Source organism: Mus caroli, chromosome 8 (assembly GCF_900094665.2).
Source record: "Mus caroli chromosome 8, CAROLI_EIJ_v1.1, whole genome shotgun sequence".
NCBI classification, from domain to species: Eukaryota; Metazoa; Chordata; class Mammalia; order Rodentia; family Muridae; genus Mus; species Mus caroli.
Window position 1 is genome coordinate 101,939,715 of NC_034577.1, and position 18,394 is coordinate 101,958,108.

At 43.4% G+C, this 18,394-nt stretch overlaps 1 protein-coding gene across 1 annotated transcript in view; it reads left to right on the forward strand.

The window, feature by feature from the left end:
- Nucleotides 1-18,394, forward strand: part of Cog4 (component of oligomeric golgi complex 4) — a 35,226-nt gene that overhangs the window by 6,500 nt on the left and 10,332 nt on the right. The window contains exons 5-12 of the mRNA XM_021170183.1: nucleotides 283-476; nucleotides 4,495-4,600; nucleotides 5,102-5,259; nucleotides 6,470-6,528; nucleotides 9,965-10,098; nucleotides 13,235-13,353; nucleotides 13,816-13,982; nucleotides 15,729-15,894. Of these exons, the coding sequence (XP_021025842.1) occupies nucleotides 283-476; nucleotides 4,495-4,600; nucleotides 5,102-5,259; nucleotides 6,470-6,528; nucleotides 9,965-10,098; nucleotides 13,235-13,353; nucleotides 13,816-13,982; nucleotides 15,729-15,894 (1,103 nt within the window). The remainder of the gene's footprint in view (nucleotides 1-282; nucleotides 477-4,494; nucleotides 4,601-5,101; nucleotides 5,260-6,469; nucleotides 6,529-9,964; nucleotides 10,099-13,234; nucleotides 13,354-13,815; nucleotides 13,983-15,728; nucleotides 15,895-18,394) is intronic.

The window sequence follows — 18,394 nt, forward strand, 5'->3', positions numbered from 1 at the left end:
ACTCACTTTGTAGACCAGGCTGGCCTCGAACTCAGAAATCCGCCTGCCTCTGCCTCCTGAGTGCTGGGATTAAAGGCGTGCGCCACCACGCCCGGTTTAGATACCTTTCTTAAGACTTTTACCATAAATTGAATTGTATTATGTGTACTAGAACACAAGCACAGTTCTCCTTACCTGATTGTAACTTTTCACAGCAGTACAATCATAGTGGATTCATCTTTCTATCCATCCACATTGCTAGCCAGTCTTTATGTTGACTTTCGTTTTATCTCCATTGAGCAGGAAGCATGATTGATGCCAACCTGAAATTACTACAGGAAGCTGAGCAACGTCTTAAGGCCATAGTCGCAGAGAAATTTGCTATCGCTACCAAAGAAGGTGATTTGCCCCAGGTGGAGCGATTCTTCAAGATCTTCCCACTGCTGGGTTTACATGAGGATGGCCTGAGCAAGTTCTCGGAATACCTGTGCAAACAGGTATGGGCACTGTATCAATCAGGGTTCTCTAGAATCCTAGAGGGATTATTGGAATGACTTACAGGCTACAATCCAGCTAATCCAACAATGACCAGCTGCGATCAGTAAGTTCAAGCATCTAACAGTTGCTCAGTCCACAGGCTGGGTGTCTCAGCTGGTCTTCTGTATATGCTGGAATTCTAAAGAAGTAGGCTGAAGTGCTAGTGGAGGATTTTTTTTTTTTTTTTTTAATCAAAGGCAAGTGTCTTCCTACCTCAAGGTATGGACTAGAAGTAGATTCACCCACTCAAATCAAACAGATAATCTCCAACAGATGTGCCATCCATTTCTGGATTATTGTAGTTCATTCCAGATGTAGTCAGGTTGACAGGAGCCATCACAAGAAGTAATTATTTAGTAGGATGATGGTATGGTTCTTCGCCCACAGAGTAGGACATTGGAAAAAATCAAGTTGTTTGTTTGTTTTTTAATTCTTCAGATATAGTGCTAGAAAAGAATGTAGGACCTCATGCATACACTGCAAACACTCTATCACTGAGCTATGTCCTCAGCCCTCACTAGCATGATTAACGCACAGAAGGCATAAGCTTGAGAGTCTCCTGCTGCAGCTTCACAAGTTTCTGGGTTTGTGGCCATCAACAACGGGCCAGGCTGTTTGTAGACATCAGTAACAGGTGACAAGTCCTGTGTTCTCCTTTGAGGCAGCGCTGAGCTTTGTGACCCTGGTTGGCTGAATATTTGCTGGGTAGACCAGGCTAGCCTTGAGACTTCAGTACAGTCCTCCTGCCTCTGTCTCCCTAAGGGCACAGGAATTAACAAATTCTGTTTCTGTTGATAATTGATTCTGCATTTACTATAACCTGGAAGAATTAATACATGTATTCACTCAGCAATTTTTTTTTATGGCTTTCTCTTTCCCAGCCATAGCCTAGACATCTAATACCCATTGATTTTTCAAAAGACCAGGTGAAAATACAAGACAATTAAAATGCAACTTGCCTGAGAGGTTGATTCATCTTTTATTTATTTATTTATTTATTTATTTATTTTGTTTTTCGAGACAGGGTTTCTCTGTGTAGCCCTGGCTGTCCTGGCACTCACTTCGTAGACCAGGCTGGCCTCGAACTCAGAAATCCGCCTGCCTCTGCCTCCCGAGTGCTGGGATTAAAGGCATGTGCCACTACACCCGGCTCATCTTTTTTTTAAAGGTTTATTTATTTTATGTATAAGTACACTGTAGGTGTTTTCAGACAGACCAGAAGAGGGCATCTGATCCCATTACAGGTGGTTGTGAGCCACCATGTGGTTGCTGGGATTTGAACTCAGCACCTTCGGAAGAGCAGTCAGTGCTGTTAACCACAGAGCCATCTCTCTAGCCCCTGATGCATTCTTTCAAACTTACTCAGGAGCTACTTTCTGATTTTGTTTGTTCTTTGAAAGAGTCTTAACTTATAGCCTGGGTGGCTCAATATGTAAACCAACCTGGTTAAATTTGTGTTCCTCCTGCCCCTGTCTCCCAAGTATAGGGTTATAGGCATGCACTAAGGTGTGGGCTTCGTTTAAGATCAGTTGAAGAGACAAGTTGGATAGTTTAGTGGACAGAGGCTCCTGAGTGCAAGCCTAGCATCCTGAATTTGATCCCTTTAAAGAGGAAACGATGTAGAGAAGAGAGGAGAGGAGAGGAGAGGAGAGGAGAGGAGAGGAGAGGAGAGGAGAGAAACTGACACAGCGAAGCTGTCTTCTCACTTCCACACACATGCTTGGAGTCTCAGTACTTGGGGAGGAAGGCACGAAGAGTCAGAAACTTAAGGTTATTTTCTGCAGCACGGTAGATTATGAGATTTTATCTTAAAAAAAAAGTTAATTTTCAAAGTTGAACAGAAACAGAGTCAACAAACATACAGACTTGCGAGTCTTTTTATCTTTATATCACTGCATTCTTTGAACATCAAGAATTTTCTATAATGGAGCACTACTCTACCATTAAGAAAAATGAGACCAGGCTGGGCGTGGTGGCCACGCCTTTAATCTCAGCACGCAGGACGCAGAGGCAGGTGGATCTCTGTGAGTTTGAAGCCAACCTGGTCTACGTGCTGAGTTCAAGAACAGCTGGGGCTATGTAGAAAGACCATGTCAAAGGAAAAAGGAGAAGAGAAGAAGTAAACTGACACCATTGCATAGATCCTTGCTTATTTTACTCTGTAGCAGTGGTCCTCAGCCTCCCGAATGCTGAGCTCCTCATGCTGTGCTAACTCCCAGCCATAAAGTGATTTTTGATGCAACTCGGAACTGTACTTTTTCTACTGTTATGAATCATGGTATACAAGTATTTTTGGAGAGAGAGGTTTGTCAAAGGGGTTGCAACCCTCAGGTGTAGAACTATTGCTCTCTAACATTTGCGGTTTGTTAAATTAATAAGGTTAAAAAAATAGTAAGCTATCATTCTTACTTCAGTTGAGGGGAGTAGCAATAAAGAGACACATTTATGTAAGCACTGAATATTTTGGAAGAGAGATAGAGCTTGAAATATAGGTAAGAGAAAGGACCTTTAAATACTTAAATGTGTGTCTTACTAATTCTAAAAACTTAGTTAAAAATTAAGCAAGATGGGGCTGGGGAGATGGCTCAGCAGTTAAAAGTACTGACTGCTCTTCCAGAGGTCCTGAGTTCAAATCTCAGCAACCACATGGTAGCTCACGACCTTCTATAATGAGATCTTATGCCCTCTTCTGGTGTGTCTGATGACAGCTACAGTGTACTTATATATAATAAATAAACAAATCTTTTAAAAAACAACAAAACAAAAAACAAGATGGCTAGGCCTAGTAGCACATACCTTTAATTCTAGTACCCAGACAGGCAGATCTCTTGAGAGTTCTAGGCCAGCCTGGTCTATATGGTAAATCCCAGGACATCTAGTGCTACATAGAAAGACCTCCCGTTTCAAAACAAACAAACAACACACACACACACAATATAATGAAACAATTAAGTACAGTTACTAGGCATCACGGTATAGCATATGCTTGTGATGCTAACACTTGGGAGCCTGAGGCAGGAACATCACTAGTTTCAGGCGAGCTTCAGTTAGACGATGAATTCTGAGCCAGTTTGCACTGTAGAGGGTCTGGGGCTCAAAAAATCAAATCAAATCAAATATAATAAAATAGGGCTGGTGAGATGGCTCAGCAGAAGAGTGCTGGCTGCTCTTTCACAGGTCCTGAGTTCAATTTCCAGCAACCACATGGTGACTCATGACCATCTTTAAAAGTATCTAATGCCCTCTTCTGGCATGCAGACGTGCATGCAGTCAGAACACTTGTACCTTTAAATAAATAAGTAAATAAAAATGTTCTAAGGTATATTTTTAATTTGTATTTTTATGTATATAGAGGTTTTGCCTATATGTGTAGCTATGCACTACCTGGTGCCTGTGGAGGCATGCAGAAGAGACTGTGTGACTAGTTAACAGATGGTTGTGAGCTACTTTGTAGGTGCTGGGAATTGAATGGAAGTCCTCTAGAAGAACAGCCAGTGCTCTCTTCACTGAGCCATCTCTCTAGCCCCCTCAGCAAAGCACTGTAAATGAGTCAAGTTACACTTTAAGATCATTAGTGAAAATAGAAGTGCTTTCTCCTTTCAGCTAATGGTAGTCTATATTTTCAGAGTTTAAACGATTATTTAGTCCCCTGAATAGATGAACTGTCATTGTAGTCATAGTAGCACATAGCTTTAATCTCAGGACTGAATAGGCAGAGACAGGTGGGTCTCTTTATGGTGGAGGCAAGCCTAATCTATATAGCAAGTTCCATGCCACCAGTGAGAATTACATGGGACCCTGTCTCAAAAAAAGAAAAAAAGATACCACATACTCAGGTTCCTTGTCCTACTTGATCACCCACAAGAGAGTTTCCTCCGTGCTGCCTCCAACTCCAACCTCCAAGGGAAACGTGGTGGAAGGAAAGCTGATGGGAAGCTGTTGATCTGAAAAATACCTGTACATTTTCTCTGCTTCCAGGTGGCCAGTAAGGCTGAGGAGAATCTGCTGTTGGTGCTGGGCTCAGACATGAGTGATAGGAGAGCTGCGGTCATCTTTGCAGATACTCTCACACTACTGTTTGAAGGTGAGCCTCTTTCTGTATTCTAGGGAGACCAGCGACATTGTCTTCTGACATATGCATCCTACCCTTTCCCCCTACCCAGGTGTGTTTGATGCAATCCTGTAGTTTCTAGGTGTTGACTCATTGAATAATCGATTTCCAGATTAGTATCTGATTAGCAAGATTGGAGTCTTTCCAGTATTTTGAACCTCCATAGACCTCAAGATCCTAAAAAAAATAATAAATTTAATCTAAAATATGTTACAAGGAAGGTGATCTATTTCAGTGATTCCTCAAGAGAAAATGACTTCACTGTGACTTTTCAAGCTCCCTTTTACTAGACCATCACTGTTGATAGGTATCAAATGTTCAGACAACAGCTAGCATCAAATAGAACTCTCTATTTCAGATAGTGAACTAAATCCTTTGCAGGGGTTTAGTGAGACCTAGGTTAATCTTTGATGGGGGAAAGGAATTTATTTTATGGAAAAAAACATGTGAAGTCCAGCCCTCACTTCCTCCTAGGGATCGCCCGAATTGTGGAAACTCACCAACCCATCGTGGAGACTTACTATGGACCAGGGCGACTCTTTACCCTGATCAAATATCTGCAAGTAGAATGTGACACACAGGTGGAGAAGGTTGTAAACAAGTTCATCAAGCAAAGGGACTACCACCAGCAGGTGAGCCGGGGTGGAGCCAGGGAGCAGCCGTGGTCGGGACACTCGGTAGAGGACGTTAGGAGAAATGAAGATGAACTAACGAATCGATGGGTGGGTGGGTGGATGGACCCACTGCCTAGAGGAGAAGGACAGATGCTGAAGGTATAGTGGCCTTCACTTTGCCTAATACTTAGTACCTTAACACAACAGAAACAGAAGGCCAGATTCTCTATCATTGAACTTCAGCAGTGCCCTCTGGATGCTATTGAGTATCAAGTATTAATAATTTGTTTTTAATTTCACTTTAGTTCTTATGGCTCTCTTTCTCAGAACTATTTTTCCATCCCCATAAGCTCAGGAAATAAAAGTAGCACACAGAAGTAGGAATGGCCAGCTGAGTGGTGCGTAACTATAATCCCAGCAATGGGGAGGCTGACGCAACAGGATCACCATTATTTTGAGGTCAGCCTGGACTGCATAAGGAAATCCAGGCCAACCTGAGTTACATAGCCACTGTCTATTGGCTCATATCTATACGCAGAACCCCAGACTGTGAGACCAGACAGCAGTCCATGAGAATGTCCTTAGCATTACTTTTTTTAATACTTGCTGTTCTTTATCCTCTCTTTAAGAATGGTTTGACTTATGTATGTGCAGCATGTATAGGCCTAGTGCATGGGGGCAGGAAAGGCACTGGGTCCCTTGCAAGGAGAGGGACAGATGGTTGTTTGCTACCACATGGGTTCTGGAACCAAATTCCAGTCCTCTGCAAGAGTAGCAAGTGCTCTTAACTAACACTACGTTATCTCTCACCAGCCCTACCATTCATTACTTTTAAATAAAATGACAGCGGCTGGAAAGGTGGCTTAGCAGTTAAGAGAATTTGCTTCTCTTCTAGAAGACCGACCTGAATTTCCAAGCACTCTTCCAAGCACTCCCTTGGCAGCTAACAACCATCTGTGACTTCCAGTTCCAGAGGATTGGAAGCCCTCTTTGGCCTCCACAGGCAGTGCATACCTGGTATACATACATACATTTAGGCAAAACATCCATATATAAAGTAAAAAATAAATAAATATATAACAGAAATGAAAGCAACAGTACCTTAGCCAAAAACAACTCTTGCTTGAAAGAAAAGTGAGCCTCATTAGCAACCTGAAGCTTATCACTGTAGGCTGGAATGGCCAGTGGGAGGCAGAGGTGCTCTTCTGATTTCTGTGGTGTTTTTCAGTTTCGGCTTGTCCAGAGTAACTTGATGAGAAATTCTGCAACAGAAAAAATTGAACCAAGGTAATAATCATCCTTCAGCCTGTAGGAATTGCAGTTACTAGTTACATCTAGCTTAGAGACTACTTCTGTTAAAATGTAGGGGATTTTGGTCTGGGTTTTTTTTAGTTGGTTGGTTTGGTTTTGGTTTTGGTTTGGGGACAAGGTCTTTTTATGTGCTGTCCTGGAACTCTCTATGTATATCCAGCTAACCTCAAACTTACAGAGATCCTCCTGCCTCTCCTTTCAAGGGCTAGGATTAAAGGCCTGTGCCACCATGCATGAAGTAATTTTATTTTTAAAATATAATACAGGTAAGTTGTTGACAACTCTGTAGCCCAGGCTAGTCTCAGACTCATAACAAGCTACGTGTCTCAGTCTTCTACGTCCTGAGATTACAGACATGAGCCACCAATTTCCAACTCTATCAATTTCTCCTAGAGAAGACACAGTATAAAAATATCTCTAGTTAATAAGGAGTAATAGATCACTGGCTGAGGATATCTCACCTGGTAAGAATCCTTACCTAATAGACATAAATACCCTATACCCTAACACACACGTGGTACCCCATAAAAACAGACATGACGGCTCATGCCTATAGTACCTTAGCCGGTAAAGGCAGGAGGATCAGCTGTTTGAGGTCCTAGATTTCAAGGCTAGTGGGTACTACGTGAGACCCATTTAAAGTTAGGTAAAGGCAGAGGATCAGCTGTTTGAGGTCCTGGATTTCAAGGCTAGTGGGTGGGTGCTACGTGAGACCCATTTAAAGTTAGGTAAAGGCAGAGGATCAGCTGTTTGAGCTCCTGGATTTCAAGGCTAGTGGGTGGATGCTACGTGAGACCCATTTAAAGTTAGGTGCTAGTTGTGGTTTCTTCTGAGAAGACCCTAGCTTGTGTTAAGTTGTCAGAGAACTCACCAGCATCGTTATCATAGTTGACACATTTATAATGTTGATTGTACATTGTTATACGCGCTTAACAGACAGTAAACCACTTCAAGGTATGTTAACCCCTACACTACTGGCATTTTGGCTAGATAGCTTTTTTCCCCAGGAACTGTCCTATATGCTATGAAAAAAAAATCATTACTCCTGTCTATCCACTGTAATACCCTGGGAGAGCAAAATCATTGGTAAATCACTAATCTGTAACTATTTTCAGAAGAACAAACTAAGGCCTAGAAATGCTAAATGACTTTATCAAGATAAGAAAGCTAGAAAATGGCAGAGCCAGAAATAGAATCCAAGCAATTTAGTTCTGAACACTGCTGTGGACCACTGAGGTGAATCTGACTTACAGGGTAGGAGAGAACATGTAATGAGATATAGTCAGATATGGGCAAGGTCCAGGGTTCTTCCTGAGGATAAATGCCCATAGGCCTGAGACTTGAAGGGTGAAATGGAGTATAAGAGTGTCCCAGACGGCATAAGGAGAGTATGTCCTAAGCACTTGAGAGAGCCTGAAATGACGTGACTATGAGGGGGCACTATAGAGGGATTCTCAGGTCAGGATTCGTAACTGTGGAAACTTTATGACCAGACACATGTTTTAACCAATTCCCTTTAGCAAGTAAAGGGAGTTTGTATATATAATGTAAGATGAAGGTCAACTTCATTCTTGTTCATGTGGATATCAGTGCTTCTAGCACACCATCCCCTATTCAGTTGTCTTAGTAGTTCCATTAAAAATCATTTGTGGGGAAAAAAGTCATTTGTGCAGGAGGACTATATGAGTTGGAGACCAACCTGGTGTACAGAGTGAAATCTAGGCCAGCCAAGGCTTCATAAAGAGACCCTGTCTCTCTCTCTTTTTTTTTTTTTTTTTTTTCTGGTTTTTTCCCGAGACAGGGTTTCTCTGTATAGCCCTGGCTGTCCTGGAATTCACTTTGTAGACCAGGCTGGCCTCGAACTCAGAAATCTGCCTGCCTCTGCCTCCCGAGTGGAGTTCTGGGATTAAAGGCGTGTGCCACCATGCCCAGCGAGACCCTGTCTTTTAAAGAGCTGGCCACACACCTTAATTCCCAGCACTCAGGAAGCAGAGGCAGGCAGATCACTATGAGTTCAAGGTCAGGCTAGCCTGATCTACAAATCAAGTCCAGAACAGCCAGGCTCTGTTACACAGAGAAACCCTGTCTGGGGATGGGAAGAGCTGGGTAGTGGTGGCGCACACCTTTAATCCCAGCACTCAGGAGGCAGAGGCAGGCAGATTTCTGAGTTCCAGGCCATCCTGGTCTACAGAGCGAGTTCCAGAATAGCTATGGCTACATAGTAAACCCTGTCTTGGAAAAACTAATCAGTTGACTGCCTGGACTCTCTGTTCTATTCCATTTATACCTGTATCTTTATACTAGTAATACATAGTCTGTACTAGTGTAGCTTCGGTGTGTGCGCAAGTGCAGGCTGTGTGTATGTGTAGTTGTGTGAGTCCCCAGGCCAGAGGAGGACTTTGAGTATCCTATTTTATCAGTCTCCTCTTTTACTCTCCACCTCTTTCACTTAAGACCTCAGTCTTGAAGCTTGCTGTTTCAGGTAGGCTGGTTGGCTAGTGAGCTCCCAGGACCCACCCCTCTACCACCACCACCACTCTCTAATGATGCTGGAATTACAGACACCTGTGGCTATGCCTGAGGGTTTGTTGGTTTTGTTTGGTTTGGTTTTTGTCTTTTTGAGACAGGGTTTCTCTGTGTAAACCTGATTGTCCTGGAACTCATTCTATAGACAAGGGTGGTCTTGAAGTCACAGAGATCCACCTGCCTCTGCCTCCCAAGTGCTGAGGGTTTAAAAAATGTGCACCACTGACGCCCAGCATTTTTTTTTTTTTCCCTAAACATGGATGCTGGGAATTCCAACTCAGGACCTCATTTTATGCAGCAAGCATTCTTAGCCAGGGCGCCACCACCCTGCCCTGTAGTAAGTTGTGAAGTCAGCCAAGTCCTCCAACTTGTTTTCTCGGGACTGTTTTGACTGTTCTTGGAGGTAGATGAATAAGGCATAGTTCAGTGTTGTGTATTAAATCTCATGGCTCAATTTGAGATTAGAGAAGTGTATTTTCTTTCACAGAAGCCTAGGTAGTTTTCATATTGAAGGTAAATGATTCAGCCACTGGCAAGTGGGAAATGTGGGTGAAGCTGGGTGTAGAGGGACACATTTAATCCTAGCCCTTGGGAGGCAGAAGCAGGTGGATGGTCTGTATAGTGAGTTCTAGGACAGCTAGGGCTCCATGGAGAGAGAGAGAGACCCTACTAAAAAAGAAAGAGAAACGAGAGTGGGAAGGGAGAGAAACAGGGAAGAAAGAAAAAAGAAAATGTGATTGATAGCTGTCTCTGTAACAAATAAGGCGTTACAACCATCCTCTGACAGCTACCATTCTGTACCTGGGTTAGGAGTAGGGAGTCTTTACCCTGAAGCCTTGCCATTATAGGTCCAGAATGCTCTGATTCCCTATGCTCTGTGTCTCAGGGAGCTGGACCCTGTCTTGACTGAGGTTACCCTGATGAATGCGCGAAGTGAACTGTACTTACGCTTCCTCAGGAAGAGGATCAGCGCGGATTTTGAGGTGGGGGACTCCATGGCTTCAGAAGAAGTAAAGCAAGGTAAAGTATCCTTCTCGTGTTTGATGGGAGGACCTGCATAAGCACTTGGCCCTGACTTGTCATAGTCAACTCACAGAGATCTTACTACAGAAACCTCTCTGGACAAATTGGCTACTAGTGGGATTATTTTTTTTTAAGATTTATTTATTCGTGTATTTTATGTATATGAGCGATCTGTCTTCATGTACAGGAGAAGGAGTCAGATCCCATTACAGATGTTGTGAGCCACCATGTGGTTGCTGGGAATTGAACTGAGGACCTCTGGAAGAGCACGTAAGTGCGCTTAACTGCCAGTCATCTCTCCAGCCCCCTGAAATTAAGATTTAATTAGAATCAAATTGGGCATGTAGTGCATGCCTTTAATTCCAGCACTGAAGGCATAGGTGGATCTCTGAGTTCAAGTCCAGCCTGGCCTATACAGTGAGCTCCAGGCCAGCCACTACTACACAGGGAAAACCCTGTCTTGAAAAATAAATAAGCAAGTAATAAGTAAGTTTAATTAAAGTAAAAATTTTTAAATTCATTTCCTTGGTCCTTAGCCATATTTGACATCTCAAGAGTTGCCATGAACTAAGGCATGGTGACTCACTCCGATAACGCCAGTGTTTGGAAGACCTGGGCCAGCAAGTCATTCTTCAGTGGAGGGTCCTCAGAAGGAAGAGCCAGGGGATCGGAGATAAAAGAGACAGAACAGGAGGGCTAGGAGATCTCACATGAAGTATGTCTTAGGCCAGGCAAGCTTATCAGGTACAGCATCTCATGTACTGCTTTCAGGGGGAAATATTATGGGGCAAAGTCAACAGGAAGCTAATCAAAGAGTGATGCACTAGGAGGATACAGGTTATTTCCAGAACGTTACAGACCAAGTACAAAGCGGCCTTGAAGAAAGAGTTGGGTTCTCAGGACTCAAAGCCATTCATAGCTCCCCCAGGGCCAGACCTGGCTATACCACCGGCTTGTGTGTACCCTGAGCTACCAACCCAGCCTAGGTTATATAGCAAGACTTCATTAAGGGGGAGGGAGGGGGGGATCTGTCATGACTCTGTGTGTGTTCACATGTGTGTGAAGGCCTAAAGTCAATATTGAGTGTCTTCTTCAGTGAGCCTTATATTGGCTGGCTGGTTTGCTCTCAGGATTGCCTATTTCCCTCTTCCAGAATAGGATTACAAGCAGGCTGACACACTCCGCAGATTCAGTTTTGGTTTTGGTTTGGTTTGAAACAGGGTCTCACTATGTAACCCTGGCTGGCCTGGAACTATGTAGACCAGCTTGGTCTAGAATTTACAGAGATCTCCCTACCTCTGCCTCTGAGAGCTGAAACTAAATGTATGCACCATTTTCCCTGATACTTTCCTGTGACTTTTTACCATGACGGCTGGGGAATCTGAATTCTGGTCTTGTGATTGTACAGCAAGCACTTTACCCACTGAGTCATTTCCCTAGCCATGCCATGGCTTTTGACTACCACACTGGATGGCATTAATTATAAAACATGACTTTGACTGGCAAGATGGCTCAGACCATGAAAATATTGCCCTATAAGCCTTATGACCTGAGTTCAATCCCTAGAACCTGTGGTAGAAAGAAAGAACTGTCTCCCTAACCATTGTCCGTTGACCTCCACAAGAATATATGGCATGTATGGCCCACACATTAACACACACAATAATAATAAATATTTTAAAATTTGTACCATTACAGATACTCTTATTGAGCAGCTAAACAGTGCTGATATAAAGAATGGAGTGCTTTATATCTAGAGTGTTTTGGTCTTTGCCCTGCAAACATGCATCTTTAGATTTCTGTGTCATCTTGGAGAAACTAATGAAAAGGAATTAACTTATTTGTACAAAATTATTCACTACAGGAGAAGTGGGTCAACAGTTTTGCTCTGGATTTGAGTTTTGTGTCCAGTGCCTATGTGACTGCTCACAACCATCTGTAACTCCAGTACGAGAGAAGTTCCCTCCTCTGGCCTCCATAAGTACTGGACATTCATACAGTACATTTACTGCAGGCAAAACACCCATACACATAAGTAAAAGTAAATTTTTTCAGAAATATTCACTATTTTCTTCAATTATTATGATTTTTCAGTTGTGAAAGAAAATTTCAGAAATAACCCACATGTTAGCCAACGTGGTGGCACATGCCTTTGATGCCAGCACTCAGGAGGCAGAGATAGACAAATCCCTGAGTTAATCCTAGTGCTCTGGAGGCAGAGGCAGATAGATCTCTGTGAGTTCAAGACAAAATGGTTCAAGATGTAGTAAGACACTATTTCAAAACATAAACAAATGAAATTAAAATATCTAACAAAATGTCCAGTGGTGAGCCGGGCGTGATGGCGCATGCTTTTAATCCCAGCACTTGGGAGGCAGAGGCAGGTGGATTTCTGAGTTCGAGGCCAGCCTGGTCTACAAAGTGAGTTCCAGGACAGGCAGAGCTATACAGAGAAACCCTGTCTCGGGAAAAAAAAAATGTCCAGTGGTGTTGGGTATAGTGGTCTGTAATTCCAGGACTTGGGAGGCTGAGACAGGAGAATCATCTATTGCGTACAAGGCCCTGGGTTCATCCTAGTGTCCCAAGGGACAAAGTAATAATGATTAAGGGGCTAGAGAGCTAGTTTAGTGGGTAAGAGTGCTTGCAGGTCCAGAGTCTAGTTCCTAAGGCTTGTTGGGCAGCTCACAACCACTTGTAACTCCAGCTCCAGGGGATGCTCTCTTCTGGCCTCTGAAGTCAGTCATTTGCATGCACATAACCACACATACATATACATAAATAAGTAATCAAATAAGTCTTTAAAAATAATTAAACTAGGGCTGAAGAGATGGCTCAGCACTTAAGAGCACTGATTGCTCTTCTAGAGTTCAATTCCCAGAAACCACATGGCTCACAACCATCTTCCCTGGTTTATCTGAGGAGAACAACAGTGTATACACATAAATAAAAAAGTAAATGGAAAAAAATTAAGCTACAGAAAAAAATATAGAAATTACTAATCTACACTGATTTTAATCATGGAAAATAAGCGACTGTTTGGAAAAAACACTAGAAGGGAACTTGATAAATGAAAAACTTTGCTCTCATTCCCTCGGGGGGAAAAGTGAATATTGCTTTCTTGGCTGTCCCCTAGAGCACCAGAAGTGCCTGGACAAACTCCTCAATAACTGCCTATTGAGCTGTACCATGCAGGAGCTAATTGGCTTCTATATTACCATGGAGGAGTACTTCATGAGAGAGACGGTCAATAAGGTAGGACATTAGGATACATCTCTTGCATGGGGCTTCCTGTCCAAGAAGCCAGGCCAAAGGAAATGGCTGGGATCTGCCATATTTCTGGGTCCTGCTTTGAGAGTACTTTTGGATGTAGTAAGAAGACATCTCTGAAGTTTGTCATTTTCTCCACATTCCTAGCTGGGTCTTTCCCAAAGATTACAAAAGAACAGCTTAGCTCCCATGGAGCCTGCTTGTCCCCTCCTCCCTGCATATATATAGGGTAGGGCCTCTCGTGTCTGACATCCCAGAGAATGGATATTGCCAAAGCAAAGGCCCCAAATACTGTTTTCTAATGTTGTGATGATTAGAGAAGTGAGCTTTTTCTTGTCAAGCTGTCACCAACATGGACAAAGTATATGAAATGGTTTGGAGACAGGACTAGTATAACCAGAACTATCTAGAACTGCAATACTCACTGAGGACTTTGCCTATTGATAGGCTGTGGCTCTGGATACCTATGAGAAGGGCCAGTTGACATCCAGCATGGTGGATGATGTCTTCTACATTGTCAAAAAGTGCATTGGGCGGGCTCTGTCCAGCTCTAACATCGACTGTCTCTGTGCCATGATCAACCTTGCCACCAGAGAGCTGGAAGCTGACTTCAGGTACTGTTGACGCCCTTTCTGCTCTATGGGCATAAAAGTTCTAGTATTTGACTCCTTGTCTTATTTGTTTCTTTCCTTTTGTCTTTATGGGTCAAATTCAGTTCTAATCAAGATTAAGTTATTTGGGCCTGATTGCACACTCCTTTAATCCCAGCACACGGGAGACAGAGGCAGGCGGATCTCTGAGTTTAAGGCCATCCTGTTCTTCAGAGTGAGTTCAAGGACAGCAGAGGCCTCAGAAAAACCCTGTCTCAAAAAAAAAAAAAAAAAAAAAAAAATTCTGTTCCATATACAACATCCTTAGCTCAGAGAAACCGTCTCTCAGCCAAATACCTTAAGTGCCTAATTCCTTTTTTTTTTTTTTTCCGTGACAGGGTTTCTCTGTATAGCCATGGCTGTCCTGGAACTCACTTTGTAGACCAGGCTGGCCTCAAACTCAGAAATCCGCCTGCCTCTGCCTCCCGAGTGCTAGGATTAAAAGCATGCACCACCATGACCAGCTCTAAGTGCCTAATTTCTAATACTTAACCTAATTCACTCAAGTGTGTTGAAGGTGTCATTACCCTCAGACCGAGAGAGAAGCATGTGGTTTAGATAAACACAGTGGCTATAATGACATTCGTAGTTTCTATTTCTACAAGCCAAGCACTATAGCAACACACTCCCCCATCCCCTCTTACTGTTTTTGATCTTTGAGACAGGGTTTCTCTGTGTAGCCCTGGCTGTCCTGGAACTTGGCTCTGTAAACTGGACTAGCCTCAAACTCAGAGATCTGCCTGACTCTGCCTTCTGAGTGCTGGGACTAAAGGTGTGCACCACCATGTCTACCCCCACCCCCTTTTTTATTGTATTAAACACCTTGATGTAGGCCAGGTGATACGGCTCAGTAGGTAACGATATTTGCTGCTATACCTAATGATCTGAGTTTAATCTCCAGAGCCTACATGGTGTGGAAGGTGAGCCAATGCCTGCAAGCTGTTCCCTCACCTACACAAATGTGCTGTAGCGTGTGTTCCCCTTGCAGAGTAGATAAATATTTAAAAAGTGATATAGAAACCATGCTTCTGTTCTGTACATGTCGAACTGGGGCATAGAGAAATTATATTGTGACCCTTTGTCATGGGTCACAGACCTCTTAAGAAGTAGAACAGAGAAGCTGGTATTGACTTGACTCAGAATGTGTTTTGCTCCTCCATGGTGCTGCTTTCCACTGAGCTCTGCTGTCTCTTCTTTTGGTAATAACTGAAAGCTTGATGAAGAAGTAAACATTAGCTAGCACCACAGTGACCATCAGGACCACCATGGACAGTGTGGTTGCTGAAGACTGGGGTCCATCCTACCCTTTCCCCCACCTTTGCTGTCCAGTACATGATGGCTGGTCTTTTTCTTTTATCTCGTATTTTATAAAAGAAGTAGCCCGGCATGGTGGCGCACGCTTTTAATCCCAGCACTTGACAGCAAGAGGCCGAGGCAGGTACAAAGTGAGTTCCAGGACAGCCAGGGCTACACAGAGAAACCCTGTCTCAAAAAAAAAAAAAAAGAAGAAGTAGAAGTAACCAGTCTCCTTTCTATATGCTTAGTATCTTTGAGCAAGTACCTGTCCTGTCCTGGCCCCTGAGGTCTTTCCTACAGTAGTCTCCACCCCAAAAGAGCAGCTGGTACTGTTGGGTCAGGCTCGTGGGTGCTCTGTTCCTGCTGTCCTGTAGGCCAGGTTGAACAGTCTGCATCTGCCATTCTGCCCCACAGGGATGTTCTATGTAATAAGCTAAGAATGGGCTTCCCAGCCACCACCTTACAGGACATCCAGCGTGGGGTGACAAGTGCCGTGAACATCATGCACAGCAGCCTCCAGCAGGGCAAGTTTGACACCAAAGGCATCGAGAGCACTGATGAAGCCAAGCTGTCCTTCCTGGTAAGTGGCCATCAGGCCGGCACGGCAGCTGGGGCAGATTTTCTTAAGGGTTATTGTAAGTTTGAAATAGGTTTTAAGATTATTTATTTGTTATATGTAAGTACACTGTAGCTGTCTTCAGACACTCCAGTGTTACAGATGGTTGTGAGCCATCATGTGGTTGCTGGGATTTGAACTTAGGACCTTCGGAAGAGCAGTCGGGTGCTCTTACCCACTGAGCCATCTCACCAGATGAAATAGGTTTTGTGGCCAAGGCTGGTCTTGATCTTGGTACATAATGAAGAACAACCTTTACTTTCAGTCTTCCTGCCTCTGCCTTTGGAGTGCTAGGATCACAGTTAAAAGGAGGAACTCTAAAAAATATTTACTTATGAAATGTATTGCCTTTTGAGAACTTTGCCAAAAAGGCCCAACAAACAATGTCACACTCTGATGAACTTACAGAAATTATTATTATTACTCATTATTATTATTATTATTATTATTATTAATTCTTTCCTGTTGGGCTCAGCACTCACTGGCCTCTTGGGACCTATGACAGCGCTTCATGTCTTTGACTGGGCATCTGTTTGTTTTACTTGGTTTTTGTTTGCTTGTTTGTTTGTTTCTTTGTGTTTTTAAAAAGAATTATTTATTTTATTTATATGAGTGCACTGTAGCTGTCTTTAGACACATCAGAAGAGGGCATCAAATCCCATTACAGATGGTTGTGAGCCACCATGTGGTTGCTGGGAATTGAATTCAGGAACAGCAGTCAGTGCTCTTAACCGTTGAGCCATCTCTCCAGCCTATTTTTGTTTTTGTCAGTGCTGGAAATTGAACGTAAGGCTTCACACGTGCCAGGCAAGCACACCATCCCTAAGATATGACTCCCAATGCTTGATTTGGGCCAAAGTCTCACCACCTTACTCAGGCTTGCCTAGTGGCTCCATAGCCCGGGCAGGTCTTGAAATTACGCCTGCCTTCCTCAGTCTCTGAGCAGCTGGATTACTGGCACAGGCAGCAAGCCTAGTTGGTTTCTTGTTTCAGCCTCTTAACCTAACCCATCTGCCTTTCTAGTTCTTTTCAACCACGTGATTTCTCACGTCCCCAAGGCTGGCCACTGAGTGCCTTTGTTCTCACTCATTGTTCTTCCGGTTAGACAGTTTCATTGTGTTGTTGGAGTTGCTTAAGGACAGGATCTCTTTATGTAGCTCAGGCTGTCCTGGAACTCTCTTTGTAGACCAGGCTGGCCTTAGAGATGCACCTGCCTCTGCCTCCCTAGTGCTGGCATTAAAGGACTGCACCACCACCATGCTAGGCTGACAGTTTCATTGTAAGGAGACCCACATGAGAAAGCCAAAAGAAAGGGGGCTCCAAATGCTTGGTGACAGATTTCTAGTTTTTCTGGTTCCAAACACTTAAAATGTCACTACTCCCACAACAAATCCTATTTTGACATTTTGGTTGTGAGCCTAACCTTTACTGACTGAACCATCTCTCCAGCCCCACAAAGCCTATTGGTATGACACTTTGATTCATTTAGCTGTCAAAATGAGTTCCCCAACTCTACTGAAATCCCATTTTCTATGAGCAGAGGCTAAACCCAGTGCATCCATGTTTACAGAGATTGTCAGTCCATTTTCTTCTCATGGCAACTATTTCTTGGTGCCCTAAAGTGCCTGGAAATCACTTACACTGTGACCTTTATCCTTCAGCTGTTGTAACAGTATAGTTGCTTTTCTGTACACGCTCAGTGTTAACAGGCTTTAGTTTCCTTACCCAGCCCCATATGGCATGGTCTAAGCAGCATACTCAGCAGTGCGGTTCTTCAGTATTGACTACGTGATGCCAAAAGAAAAGTACCCCAAAGACAGCAGATTTCTCAGTCCAAACCCATGTGGATCTGGAACTACACTTTTACCCTAAAATCCCTAAGTCCCTCAGCTGTGGCTCCTTCCTGCCCTGCCTTCCTGGGCCATGCCACCCATTAACCAGCTTGAGGCAGCGAGATTCTCCCAAATACATTGATCCTACACCCATAGCCTCTATACCAATATCCCAGCCATAGCCATGCTTATGTGGCATTCACCTGCTCTAAAGCATACGTCCAGAAACTGGACATAATGACACACATCTGTAACTTCAGGAGGTAGAGGCAGAATCCAGAGTTGGAGGCCAACTTCAGCTACATTGCAAATTTGAGGCCAGTATAGGCTATATGAGACCCTCTTAAAATTGCCACAATGGTGCTGGAGAAGTGGCTTATCAATTAAGGTATCTTGTTTTTAACTTTTTTAAAAGATTTATTTATTTTATGTATATGTGTAACTACCATGTGGATGCCAAAAACTAAACCTGGGTCCACTACAAAAATAACGAATAATGTTTTCACTGCTGGACCATCTCTCCTGGCCCCACGTGTGTGACTGTTTTGCCTGTATGTATGCGTATGCACATGGGCATGCCTGTTTATACAGAGGTCAAAGGAAGATGTCAGATCCTCTATGACTGTAGTTAT